Source organism: Alexandromys fortis, unplaced genomic scaffold (assembly GCF_014885135.2).
Source record: "Alexandromys fortis isolate MF-2015 unplaced genomic scaffold, M_Fortis_MF-2015_v1.1 scaffold_179, whole genome shotgun sequence".
In the NCBI taxonomy this organism is placed as follows: Eukaryota; Metazoa; Chordata; class Mammalia; order Rodentia; family Cricetidae; genus Alexandromys; species Alexandromys fortis.
Window position 1 is genome coordinate 369,775 of NW_026068062.1, and position 14,755 is coordinate 384,529.

General features: G+C 34.9%; 1 protein-coding gene across 1 annotated transcript in view; it reads left to right on the plus strand.

The window, feature by feature from the left end:
- Window positions 1-14,755, plus strand: part of Dok6 (docking protein 6) — a 300,071-nt gene that overhangs the window by 126,431 nt on the left and 158,885 nt on the right. The window contains exon 3 of the mRNA XM_050120300.1: window positions 4,207-4,321. Coding sequence (XP_049976257.1) covers window positions 4,207-4,321 — 115 coding nt within the window. The remainder of the gene's footprint in view (window positions 1-4,206; window positions 4,322-14,755) is intronic.

A 14,755-nucleotide genomic window follows, 5' to 3' on the forward strand; every position in this document is an offset into this window, starting at 1 on the left:
GAAACCCGCAGCAGAGCACTGGACTGACCTCCCAAAGTCTGGTTGAAGATTGGGAAGAATAAGAATATGAGCAAAGAGGTCAAGACCATGGTGGGTACACTCACTGAAACAGTCTACCTGAGCTAATGGGAACTCACCAACTCCAGCTGGACTAGGAAGGAACAAGCATAGGACCAAAGTAGTCCTCCTGACTGTGTTTGACAGTTACATGGCTGAGGCAGAGACTGATGGGCCACTGGCTTTGGCACCAGGATTTATCCCTACTGCATGTGCTGGCTTTTTGGGAACCTATTCTCCTTGGATGGATACCTTGCTCAGCTTAGATATACTAGGGAGGGCTTGGACCTTCCCCAAAGCAATGTGCCTTGCCTTCTCAGAGGACTGGATAGGAGGTGGGGGAGTAAATGGAGGAAATGGGAGGAGGGGAGGGAGTAGGAACTTGAATTGGTATGTATAATGAAAAAGGATACACGAGCAAGGAACTCAGGACCGCGAGGGTTGCACCCACATACTGAGACATTGGGGATGATCTATCGGGAACTCAGCAAGGCCAGCTGAACTGGGTCTGAAAAAGCATGGGATAAAATCGGACTCACTGAACATAGCAGACAATGAGGACTGCTGAGAAGTCAAGAACAAGGACACTGGGTTTTGATCCTACTGTATGTACTGGCTTTGTAGGAGCCTAGGCAGTTTGGATGCTCACTTTACTAGAACTGGATGGAGGTGGGTGGTCCTTGGACTTCCCACAAGGCCGGGAACCGAACTGCTCTTCTGGCTGGTGAGGGAGGAGAACTTGATTGGGGGAGGGGGAGGGATATGGGAGGCGGTGGAGGGGAGGAGGCAGAAATCCTAAATAAATAAAATAATAAAAAAGAAAAAAGATAGTTTGCTTTCTTTCTTAAAAAATTAAATTAAATTTAAAAAGATTTTATTGTGTGTGTGTGTTTGCACATGGGCAGAGTACCCAGAAGCTGGAATTATCAGAGGTTATGACCCATCTAATGTGGGTTCTCGTAGCCAATATTGTGTCTTCTTTAAGAGTAGTATGCACTGTCTTCTATATTCCTAGAGAAAAGAGTTATTTTTATTTTTGACATATGTATATATAAGCCAATGAATTACTTAAGGTATAACAACCAAATAAAAATAATATAGCACCAGCTAGCATAAAAAACCTGCACGTTCATATGTTCATATTAAAGTGTTGGCTTTGGCACTTGGCAAACCTAAGTATCTCAAGCTGCTCATCATTACATCTTTTCAGACCTAATTAACTTAAATTATTTTCAGTTACAAGTTAGCTTAGTTTATTTAAAGTAATTTACTTTAATTCTTTGATTAAAATGTGATCAACATATTATGCCCTTTCTAGAAATTTAAAAATAAAATCAACTTACAGAAATACATAAGAAATTTTAAATAATGAAAATAATACTGATTTTAGTATTGGAAAAATTCAAGATTTCAGAAATTTACAGACTGTTCATAATTTTTATGTTGCATTGTCAGGTTTTAAAATAGTAAGAAACATTTTGCTTTAATGCAGTACAAATTATTTTAAAAGTTGTCCTCCTTTAAGTCATTACAGTTGAACACAATATGGTAAATCCAGATAATATTGATAGCGAAAAATGAATGCAGGTGTTTCAAACCTAAATATTTGGGATTGAAAACCCTTTAGAAAGCAGAATTTTATATTCCTTATCAGTGCTTTCTTATCATCTTTTAAAATTCTTAAGCTAAAGAGGCTAAAACATCACACTGCTATCAACAACCAAAGCCCTGATTTACTCAAAAGCCTTAGGCCTGGGGTCTCCTTGCAAAGGATCTCTGCATTTCTAAATGTAAATTTTTCAGTAGAGCAAGCCCTTTGTTTGAGCTGCATCAGCTCTCAGATTGCCTGAGGCGCTGATGATAAGCATTCCTTGGTACCCAGGACAGTTTTTCAAATCTGTCCAAGACTTAAATTTGTTGATTTTTGTTATGACAACCAAAAATATAAAGTCCATAATATCTTTCCCGGTATTATTCTACATTTGTAAATAAAAGTATCTGTGAATGTCTCCTAACAATAGTTTTTTTTAATTATTTGTTTAGTACATGTAAGACATTTTACATAACACTCTAGCAGATTCTGGTCTATATATTTACATTTTATACTAATTCTTAAGCAACACAAATTCATCATTGCTTTTAGACTCAGTTTTGATAATATTATTTGTTTAGGAAAAGCTAGAAATATTTAGAAATAATCTCTTTTCAAAAATAACTTTAATCTATTGCCTTAAAATAAAATTGGGTTTAAACATCTTTTAAAATTCAAGAGTTATATTTTATTTGATAATACACTTTGGTGTGCAATCAAAATATGTTTATCACTGTTTCATAAAAAAGAATTTTTATCTCTCCAAAAACTGTCATTCCTCAGAAATTATAACATATTTGTATACAGTTCTTCTCACATGGAAAAGAAACTTTCAGATAGATGTTAAATAGGTAGAAGATTTATAAGTAGATGATGTACTGTGTATGTATACATAGAAATACATGCTTTTACATAAAGACAACTTTATCATACCTGAAATAACTATTTGTATTATTTATATGATGCATGTTAATCTTAATATGACTGCAAGTAAAGAGAAAAATATGAATAATGATTTATGAGAATTCTGTAGGTATGACAGACCATGAGTTACGTGTGGTATTGAAATTCTCTGCCCTTGAAAATCTTTTTAAAAATCCATGAAAAGTAGAGAACAACTCTTTTAAAATAATAACTACATACTTTTATTTTGTACATGTCATTTTTATATGATATAATTGCAGGCTTTGGTCAGGTATTGATCACTTTAACTTCAGCTATACTGAGGAATCCTAATCAATATTACTATGGCTACCTTCAAATATGAGGGTGAAATCTTGAAATATATATATATATATATATATATATACATTATACCTAAAGCACTACACGACTGATATCAATAGCTCTAAATTTAACAGTTCTAAAATAATCTATTGGGCTTAATGTATTCTAAGTTATAAATGGAATTGAGTTTTTTCCTTTCATTAATTTTCTTCAAAACAGTTGAAACATGTATAAAAAAGTGAAAACTGTTTTTTATACAACTAACTCAAAGAATAGGTCTTTATCCAAGAAGATACTCCTTATATTGATCCAGCGCTAGAGACCAATCTCTAGAGAAGTCAGGAATCTGGGCATTAGAACCAGATGTGGTTCACCTGTTTACCAGGCTATCTAGTACTGGATTGCTATATCCTCTGATCATCAAGTTTCTTTCCTTTTATACAGTGATGAAGAAAGTATCAGCTTATTAGCATGTCATCAATGTTTTAAAATCAAGTTCAAGATAGATCCTACACATGCTGACAATTCTAAAGAGGGAAAGACCCATTTCTACACTGGTAATGTGGTTATTAAAATACAGTAGAGGTGGAAGAGTAATCAGAATGCACTATGTACGTGTGAAAAACTATCAAGTAACAAGATTTATTAATAAACAACAAAAGCATCATGAAAAAAGTTCAGCATGCATCAATACCCCACTTTGGGCTGAAATTTCATTCTCAAGTCCTTCACTGCTCTTGGAATTACTCTTGTGAAAATTATTGGTACACAATTTTTAAAAATATATTCTTTCTCTGGAAGCTTGAAATGTTAAAATTGTGATTTATTCCATTGGCAGCTGTCAGATGCTGTGTGATCCAGTCTTATCTGGAACTTGTAAGGTGTTAGAGGGGAGACTTCTTGCTAAATCTCATCAATATTCAAAACATATTTAATGAGAACTCTCTTTGTACCAAATTGTTATTGCTTTATGCAGATAAAAGTTTAATAACAGCACAGCCCCCATGAAGCTATTCTGTATGATCACTAGAGTATTTCAAAGACAGCAGCCAATATGAGTGATGGCTAAAACTGGAGACCTACTAGAAGACTTTATGTTTCGGTCTTTACTGGTGGTGGATAGAGTCAATTCAAGCTTAGTACAGTGACCTTAAGGGCATAAGGTAGTGATAATTGACCATTTTCTTTAAAACATTGTAATGTAGCACATGTACCATATATTAAAATAATTTTTTTCCAGTGATAGAATGTTTGCTTAGCACATACAAGGCTCTGGGGGCCTGTCCCCAGAATTTCAAAAGTAAAAAGAAAAAATATTCTTCTCTTTCAAGGTAACTGAACTGCACAACATCAAAAATATTACCAGACTGCCTCGAGAGACAAAGAAGCATGCAGTGGCAATTATCTTTCATGACGAAACGTCAAAGACATTTGCTTGTGAGTCAGGTAAGCAATTTCAGGCCCATCTACAGCTTGAGGAAATTGAGTTGCTTCACAGACAATGACTCAGACAGATGAATCCACACGGAAGTCTGAATAGGTTGGCATATTGTAATGAGAATGTGCGGGGAACGCTTTGTAAGAAGTTAAGCATGCTGGTATGCTGTAGAAACAGATGTTTTGGAGTTTAGCTATCTTGTCTTTGTCTGGAGTTTGTTTCGAGGTGGTCTGAGGTATCTTAGGGTTTTGTTCAAACTTTGAGAATTTAGTAAACAAACCTGGGAGGTGTTCAGAATCAGCATGTGACTTGTATTCTGGGTTTGGCAATGTTTAGCTGTGAAGCATTTCCTTGTGTAATAGCAACACTGCCATGAGAAAGCTCACCCAAGAGCAGCTACCCAGACAAAAAACAGAACTTTGAGCAATGCGTTGATTTCATGGAGTCTCAGTACTATAAGTCAATATAGTTTAGATTGAATTTTAGCATGCTAGTTCATAAAATACTCTGACATTATGGAGACACAAGCAGTTTGTCGTTCGAAACTGCAGTATTTTTTCATGGAGCAATCCCTGTGCAGTGTGACGTATGACTTGGCTTATTGCCTTTTAAAGATTCAGTTCAGTGAAATGCTGCATTTGCTCTATAATGGATGTTTGCAGAAAAGATATGTCCAAGAGCTTTGAAAAAATGTGAATTTAAAATAGTGGTGAAGTTTTTAGGAAGCTTTGATGTTATTATTAAGGAGAGATATAGCTAAAATTATTTTAATTAATACAAGCTTATAGTATAAATACTAATAATGTCACTCTCCCTAGCAGGAATTGCTTACAATTTATCTAATTTTATATGAACCTAGCTGGGCTGAATTGTATTTTATCAAACAGTTCATTCCTTTAACATTTTTTACCCATCAACCCTTCTGGTATATTTCTTTTTAGTTGCCATATGGCCTCATCTTATTTAAAATAGACTTTTTGAAGTTGCAAAGATGCCTGAGAATTGGTAAAGTGAGAATTTATATGCTATTGGTCCTGCTTCAATCTCATTGCTCAAATATGCTATTGTCCAAAATCTTTCACCCTCTGCCTTCTTGTCCAGTTCCTCAAAACTCTCTAAGCACATAATTTTCCCTGAGTTCCTAAATATATAATATTTATATTATATATTAAAACTAATTACAAAAAATTGTTTTCTACAAAAACATAAATATAAATTTCCTAATTTTATTTTAACTATTGTTTAGTATTTTCTATATTGCAATAAGCAGTATTGAGATGCATAAAGATATTAGAGTCCAATTTCAGAAGAAATGATATTTAGCTTAACTTATTTAGGTAAAATTTTTATTAGAAATTTTTGGAGAAAGATTAGTACACAATTTTGTTACTTAGTTTATTAATGAACTCAATATAATATCTTTTTGCCTCTGATATTATCAGTGCTAGAATAAAAATATTTGATATAGTTAAATAAATTTTATGATTTAAATAGCTTCAATCCACTCTCCAGTTTTCTATCCTATCAGCTGGATTTTTAAAGTAGTTTAGAAATCATAAAAAGTTATATGATATCTTTCCTTTTTAAAATTAAAATTCTAAAATGTTGTGAGGGTACATATTCCTTGGTGTATAGATGTGAATGCATGTATGTATATAGAATTGTATGGCATGTTCCTTTTAATTGCAACATTCTCTAGGAACGGCAATATTTGCTCCAGGAGAAAAAGGGAGGCTAATGAGCATCTGTAGATAAACTAAAGGTCACCAGAAGTCACAAGTGAAAAGGAAAAAATAAAACTTAAAAGATTATTGAGGGCTTATTCTGATAGTGTAAATGAAAGTAAACAGTTATGGGAATGAAGACTCACATCAGTAAAACAGAGAAAAGACATTCACACTGTGGAGCAGCTGATAGTATAGGAAGCTTCAGAGTTGCAGTTTCAGAAGAATTCACCCATTTGGTGGTGAGCTCTCTGGTGTGACAGTTGCTTTTTGTGTAATTGCCACTTCTTGTAACCACTCATCCAAACCCTTGTTAGTAGTAAGCTCGATAGAAAAATTCAGTGGTCCACCAAATTTGGCATTGTTAGAATCATTATTTTGGTCTTCAGGTGCTCTCTTTTTTTGGGATAAGTTAACATATGTATGTCTCAACTCCTCAGAAAAAAAAATCTGTCAGACAGTTCATAGACACACATAAGTGCATAGGAATGAATTACATGCCAAGGACCCTTGCTCCATGTCATTCTTTTTCATCACCATGGTCACCTCCCTTGTTTGATACGAAAATTGCACATGTTGACAAGAATGTGCTACATGGGAGATCTTGTTGTTTCTCCATTACAAAATAATGTGTATATCATACCCCATAGACATACTGATTCTTCAAAGGGCAGCTAGAACCATGTAGGAACAACCTGTATTGCTAGCCAACTCCATTGTTTCAGGCTACTGCAACTAGTTTAAAACCATCAGTTTCTTAGCCAATCCACTAAGAGGTATCCAAGGACTTATTAAAATAACAGAGTGGCCTGATGTGATCTGCATAGTGTGGGAATTGGGGGAGTTAATTCTACAGTGAAAGTATCGTGTGTGCAGTCATGACAATGTCCTGACACTTGGAATTTTTAATGTTCTTCACAGACTCAAACTGAGGAAAAATATTAAACCATATGATGATTTAAACAAACTTAAACTATTATCTCATACTTTTATTTAGATTATATTTCATACTCATTTAATATTACCTTCTCATACAAATTTAAATTCTTTGGATAATTTCTGGGCACCATTTGGTCAGGTTGACAGGATAATCAAATTAGAAAGAAAACTGATATGAAAAAGTAAGCTTATTATTCTTTTTTAGTTTGTAGATTCTGGACTCTGGTGAATACATGATGTCCATGAGAAGGGGATTCACTCAGAAGTAATCTCTGAAGAACAACTACAGTCAGAATAAGGACAGAGTAGTTCTATCTGGAACCAGGGCAGCTAATATAGTTTCCCTCTAAGGGGCTTTTCAGAGTGGAGCCTTAGAAGGAGAAAGGAGTCTCTCAAAGCATAGTATATAAAATCTCAATGCATCCTGCCGGAATCTCTCTCTGGACAGCATATTCGAATATTCTAGAATTTCATGACAGCTTGAGAGTAAGACCTAGTATACACCATTAAAATTTTGCCTTTTTCTCCCAACTCAAGCAGTTTTGTTTTTTGTTTTTGTTTTTTTTTTTTTCAGTTTTAACCTGGTGCTATTTTGACAGACATCTGCTAAGTCAATGATGGATGTCACCCACACTAGTAACTCATGCCAGCTCACATTGCTACCTTTCCAGCTACATGACCATTATTCTATAATTCATACAGGTTACCTTCATTACCTGTCTCTAAGACAGACAGGTAAATCTCCCCAAAGGCAGCAGAGCTATACAAAGTAATTATAGGATGATTTATTCCATGCATAAGAATTTGAAAGGTGTGTTTTATATTTCATAAATAACAAATGTATGGTTTGATAGAGAGCAGATGAGAATTGCCATGTACATTTATAACTATAGGACAGTAATAAAATGTATTTTCACTTTATTTTCCAGAGTTTATGTAACAAATATTACCTTTGAGTTTAACTTTGAAGTTTTAACATACGCTACTAAGTTTTATAGATGTGTACTTTTCTAAGGAATCAAGCCATCTATAATTGAGAGTCATTTTTTCTGAAATCTTTGAAGCAGAAAAAATGGTTTGAATATTGTTAAGAAGAAAAAAACTTTTTCAGCTGAAGTGTTGATGAGGTCTTGAGTTTGCTTTTTACAGTAACAACATACCTGGAAAATTCACAAGGATATGTAACACCGTCATTTCAAATTTCTAGAAAACGTTTGACAGTATTAAGTAGTACAAGAAATATCAAGACTGAGTTTATTTCTGACAACCACTGTCTTATAAGAATGTGTGTGTGTATGTGTGTTTTGTTTTTGTGAGACAAAGTCTAAGTAACCTTGGGTGGGCTGGAAATTGCTACATAGACCAGTCTCTCTCTCTCTCTCTTCTCTCTCTCTCTCTCTCTCTCTCTCTCTCTCTCTCTCTCTCTCTCTCTCTCTCTCTCTCTCTCTCTCTCTCTCCTCTCCTCTCCTCTTTTCTTTCTCTCTTTGTCTCTCATATATGTATATAGAGATACATATGATGTGTGTATATTATATATGCATACAATGCACATGCATATTGTTTATAACTCATATGCAGTGTTTTTGAGCGAATTTCAGCAGAGATGAAAAGTATTCTGTGTATTATGGTAAAAATTATAAAATTACTTTGTCCTTTAAATAAACCATTTTGGAAATGGGAAGTTAATGGAAATAGTTAAGAATAGTCCAGATTTTTTAACTTTTTGAACATAATTTTCCAGATCTTTTTCAACTCAGAGCCTTGAGTTGACATTTTATCACTGAGACACATATACACAGCCCCATATATGATATATATGTATATATATATATTCTTTTCATAATATTAGCAAATATATTTCTGATTATCAAAAGTTATAGGCCATTTGTAAAATGACATCAATATTTTTGAAACAAAAAATCACAAAATGAAAATTACAATGTCTTAAGTAAGTCATAAGAAAGTCAAAAACAATTCTCAGTTTATAGATCTGGCAGGTTGTGAAGAAGGTGTGGATGGGGCAAGAAGTCTCTAAATTAAAGTCTACTAAATTAGACCCTGGAGAAAGAGGTGAAATGTACAGTTTGATGGGGAAAAATAAAGTTCGGCATATAGGAATAAACAGAGGTGTTATAAGAAGAGATGTTAAGAATATTTTCAAAGTGAATAACCTGCATCAGGGTGTAACTGCTCATCTCTGCAATAAACACGGGGCACTATTGCATTTCAGCAGCCATGGTAGCAGATTGTCAGAGTGTACTGAGGTCCAATACACTGAGGAAAGGGCCTTGCACACTTTCATGGATAATTGGATAATGAAAAATCCAATATAAGCTAATACCTAACTAGGTTTCCATGGAAACATGTCTACTGGCCATCACTGACTTTCAGTTTCCTTGGGCAGTTCCCATAATTCCAAGGCAAAAAAATTATCTGAAATGAAACAAGACTTATGATTCACCTTCAGTGACACTTGCTCAAAAGTCCTATGTATAACTTGTGAAATGTGGATTCACCAGCAAAAATAACCAAAACCGCAATCAAAAAAGTAAATAATAAAAAGTATCCAGAATTCTATTGGAAAATAGATAAATTTGTATTGAATGATAAATAATCATTGCAGTTCTGTTTGTAAGCACAACAAAAAATGCACCAATAATTTATCAGTTTGTTATTGTCATAAATATATTTCAACAATTAAAATTGGTGATCCAGATATTTAGTATTTGTTGTGAAATTATGTATGCCATACATAAAGAAGAAAATTCAGTTTGTTGTGTATACCATAATAATATCAAATATTTGAGCGTATTGTAAACACACTTGCATAACATAATACATGCACATATATATGTTATGTGTGTAAACACACATGCACAACACATTTATGACATATGTATATCTTTATATGAAATAAATACACTTAGTCTTATGCACCATGGTGTTCAAAAACTTCATCTCATTAAGTAAAACTTTGGTGGAAGCATCAGTGATGTTCCCATTGAAATTTTGTATTCCCAAATGTTCAATGTTTATTGCTTTTATTTTTACCTACTAATGCTTTGAGTTTTTTTTAGAGTGGAATATAATCTTAACATGCATTTAGTGTTTGTATTTATGAGTATAACTGCATGTTATCCCTTTTAAATAATCATTAGGCTAAATTATTCCAACACATTTTCTACTTTTGAACTATTAAGCAGCAAGGTTATGTTGTAGACTCACTCAAACCAGAATGTGAGGTTTTTTTTTTTTAATATAATTTTTTATTGAAAAAAAATTTTTTCCGCCTCCTCCCCGCCTCCCATTTCCCTCCCCGTCTCCCTTTTCCCCCCTCCTCCCTCTCCTCTCCCCCTCCCCCCACTCCTCTCCCCCTCCCTCTCCAGTCTGAGGGGCAGTCAGGGTTCCCTGCCCTGTGGAAAGTCCAAAGTCCTCCCCGCTCCATCCTGGTCTAGGAAGGTGGACATCCAAACTGGCTAGGCTCCCATAAAGCCAGAACATGAAGTAGGATCAAAACCCAGTGGCATTGTCCTTGGCTTCTCAGCAGCCCTCATTGTCCGCCATATTCAGAGAGTCCGGTTTTATCCCATGCTTTTTCAGTCGCAGTCCAGCTGGCCTTGGTGAGCTCACAATAGATCAGCCCCCAGAATTTTTCTGGGGCTTAAATTTTTCTGGGGCTTTGACCAGTCCTACACAAATGGGGGAAAATAGCTTCCTCTGTGGCTTTTGATGAATATTTGTATAAAATACTCGGCAAGCTAATTACCTTTTAGATGATAATGCTTTCATCTTTATCGAGCAGGAATGGAGCAGATGTGCGTTTTGAAACATGGTTCTTTTTATTTTTAACAACACATTGGATCTTCCCAATCCTGTCTTAGTTTTAGTATGTCTGTGACTTGTTGTACTTTTTTACTGAGGGTTCAGAATCTGAATATTATGTTTAAATAACAAGATTACAACTTGCTCCAGTTTCTAAAATCTAGAACAATTTAAATAATAAATGCATTGTAACTTGCATATCATTTTTTAATCCATCTTACTGTGAGGATTTTGTAAAATTTTACTTTTTTACCAATGTTGTAGTCACTCTAGTTTTCTGTACCTGTATTTGAATATATTTTAATAATAGATGTTTCTGGAACATTATCCATTTCACCTGTCTTTTAGTATCCTTGTTGAATGAAGTGGCAAAGACAATGGCCTCTGGCATCAGCAGTGTAAGTTCAAATTCAGGTCCCCCACTATCAGTAACATATTTGGGTGTATTCCAGAATGTTTGCTCTTGATATATTTTATGGATAATTTCAGAATATAATCACTTGTCACAATTACTATGTGCAATTTTTTTTCTGAGTGGTAACAGCCTTTAGTGTATGTCTTAGTATTTTAACTTGCTTATATCTATACCCACTTTCTTTTCATTATTAATATTGTATGTTTTTATTCATTTCTGTTTTTACATGGCATAGTCTTGTGTGAAAGGAATAAATTTTCTGTCTTATTTTATCATGAAAATATGAGGAACCAGGGTGTAAAGAGAATCTGAAGTTTTTCTTCTATCATGGATGAAACTCTAAGAATTGACCCGAGACTGAGTAAAGAAAGGGTAGAAGGCATGGAGGAATGATTGAACTTGATATGGGATGTCAGCACATTGGGTTCAAAGTCTTAATGGATCAACACAGTGTTGAATGTGATGCACTCAGTGGAGAAACTGGAAAAATAGCAGACACTCTTCTGAAATTGGTTTAAAAATTAACTTAAATGTTATCAATACAAGTTCAATATCATATGTTAATGAGGTATTGTAATGTTTTGATACAACTACACATTGTATTAACATGTAATTCAGCTCAAACATATCTGTATCTTCAAGCACGTTTTCCTCTTGTAGACTTTTTAATATATACCGTATTACAGTTATCTATCTTTACCTCACTTTGCAGTCTACACCAGAACTTCTCACTCCAATCATGCTGTAGCTTAGAAACCCTTGGTCACACTTTATGAATCCCTTCCTTTCCACTACTGTTCCTAATATTTGAGAATCCAGTGCTCAACTCTCAGTTCCTGAGGTCCACATTTAACAATTCTATTTATTTACCAATCTTTTAGATCCTGGCATTTTCCACTTACAGCAATGTATCTCATATGAGTATGCACAACAGAATTTTTCTTCTTTTTATCACTGGTTAACGATTGCGTTATACAGTATACCATTGTTGTTTCCTTCCCTGTTTATTGTGAGTTGTACTACTGTGAATATGAGAATAGCTTTTAAATACGATGACTCTACTTCCCTTGGATAAATACCCAAGGTTGGGATTCACTAATCAAACAGTAATTCTAATTTTTAATTTGAAAATCATACTATTTCCCATAATAGCTATAGAAGTATACATTTCCACCGTGGCACACAAGGGTTCCCTGAAAGCAATGACAAACATAATAGTTTATTTTGATAGAATATAAGATATTATACGTAATAAACATGTAAGAATCAATTGCTGATGACAGTAATGTGTTATGAAAGAGAATGATCTCACAGTGTGTTAAAATTATATAATTGAAAGTTTATTATATAATTGAAAGTTTATTTGACTTTTAAAACATTTTTCAACTTTTTTGGAGTTTCATACATTAATATCCTTAATTTTAGATGCTTGTGCCCTCTTTTCCTGCTTCCCATCATCTTTTCCCCACTAGCCCCTCAAAGCCTTCTTTTAAACAAGTTCCATTCATTGTCATTGTTCTATACATTGTCATTTCCTTACATATGACTCACTGAGATTTTTATTAACTGGTAGGAGGGCAGTTTATCAGTTGCTACATCACTGAAAACAATGGCACTACAGTGAGTGTTATCTGCCAATAGTTACTCAGGAAGAGAGAGATCTTATAGACCCCTGCCTCCATCCATAGTGAAATGTTGGCAGGGCCAAGGTTGCACAAATCTTGAGCAGATAACCATCACATCAATGAGATTTTTTTTTAAGTTAATGCAATGACTATGCCCCATCTAGAAGACTTCTCTTTGCTGTACAGCACCCCACTCTAGGTTCTTACGTCATGCCTGTCCCTTTGTCTGTGATGCTCCCTAAATCTCAAAGTGGATGATAGGTAATCTAGCCGTCGCATTTATGGCTAAGCTCTTCACCGTCACTTATTCTCAGCATGTTAATTAGTTGTGAGGTTTTGCATTAACCACTTTTTTCTATGGCAAAACACATCTCTGATGAAGGCTGGGCGCAACACTAATCTACAGGTATAAACATGAGTATTTAGAAGGTAGTTTAACAACGTGGCTGTTAGTGGTAAGCTCCCCGTTAGGGCCTATAACCAGTCTAGCCTCTGACTCTTGAACAATTTTAGAAAATCAGGCATGAAATTCAAATCCAAGCAAAAAATCGATTAGCCACTCCCTTAACAGTCAGGTCACTATTGCAGTAGATTGCAATCCTGACCAGCTGTTAGTTATTATTATAGCTAACAGGTTTCACATATAAGTAGGACTGATGATGACTTCTTCCTGTCAGCTTGCAGACACTTCAAGCACCGTGAAAGCTTGCCCTGTGGAGGGAGCTTCCGCTTGCAGCACAGTTTTAGCTTTAATTCTCTAAGTTCTATGGCCAAAGTATGCAATATGTCCAGCAATCATCAGATTTCTTCTTAGTTCATAAGCCAATGTCTTATATATGTGACTTTGTCCGTTATCCTAAAGAAAGATTCAGGGAATGATGAAATAATTCACCATTCAGAAAGCTATGCCTGTCGTGATTTCATGCTCTTTGTTACAGAATCAAATCACACTTACATCTAAAGGATACCTTGGTTTTATTGACTATTATTTCTTGAAAAGAATATATGAGAAGTTCCTGCATCCAAAAGCATTTTTTTCAGTGTACAATAGACATGCTATGAATTAAGTATTAGTGTTATTTTCTTGCTCTTAAACATATTCCTAAGAACACAGCTGTGGTTTAGTAAGTTGTTCTGACTGAACTTATTTATAAATAGTGTGGGCTGTTATCAACATAAAGTTAGATTTAATACAAGCTGTTGTGTCCTCTGTACCTAAAGTATAGTCACTGAATGGAAACTGCCAAATAACACACGGAAAAATGAGATTTAGAGTTCTTACCAATGAGTAGGAGTAGCAATTATCATCATTTATCATATATAAATACCTTTTTAAAAATATTGCCTGACCATGGGGCTGGGGATGCTGTTCAGTGAGTGCCTGAGTGCATACCTCCTTTGCAGAGCACCTGGCTTTGGTTCGTGGCAGGAATATTGGAATATTCACAATTATTTGCAATCCCAGCCCCCAGGGGATTTAAAACCCCTGTCCTCCAAGAGCTCAGAACTCCCCTCTCCCCCCATCTCTGTCTTTCTTTCTTTTTTTCTTTCTCTCTCTCTCTCTCTCTCTCTCTCTCTCTCTCTCTCTCTCTCTTTCTTTCTCAGTCTCTAAGCAATTGGACAGGGAAGGTTACGAAAAGCCTCTACTCATTGTTGATGTAGTGATTAGAGTTTGGCTCTTTTGTTTTCCTCTTCAATAGTTCTGTTAATAATCATATGAAAAAATGAAATTTATTCCCCGGCAGTGCTGAAGCATGCATGGGCAGCCCGTATATGGCGGTTCTGATGAACTTGTCCATATTGGCCTAAGTTGATGAGGATGACTGACCAGGTCTCTTCCTCAAGAGGGCACCAGATCTCATTACAGATGATTGTGAGCCACCATGTGGTTGCTGAGAATTGAACTCAGGGCCTTCG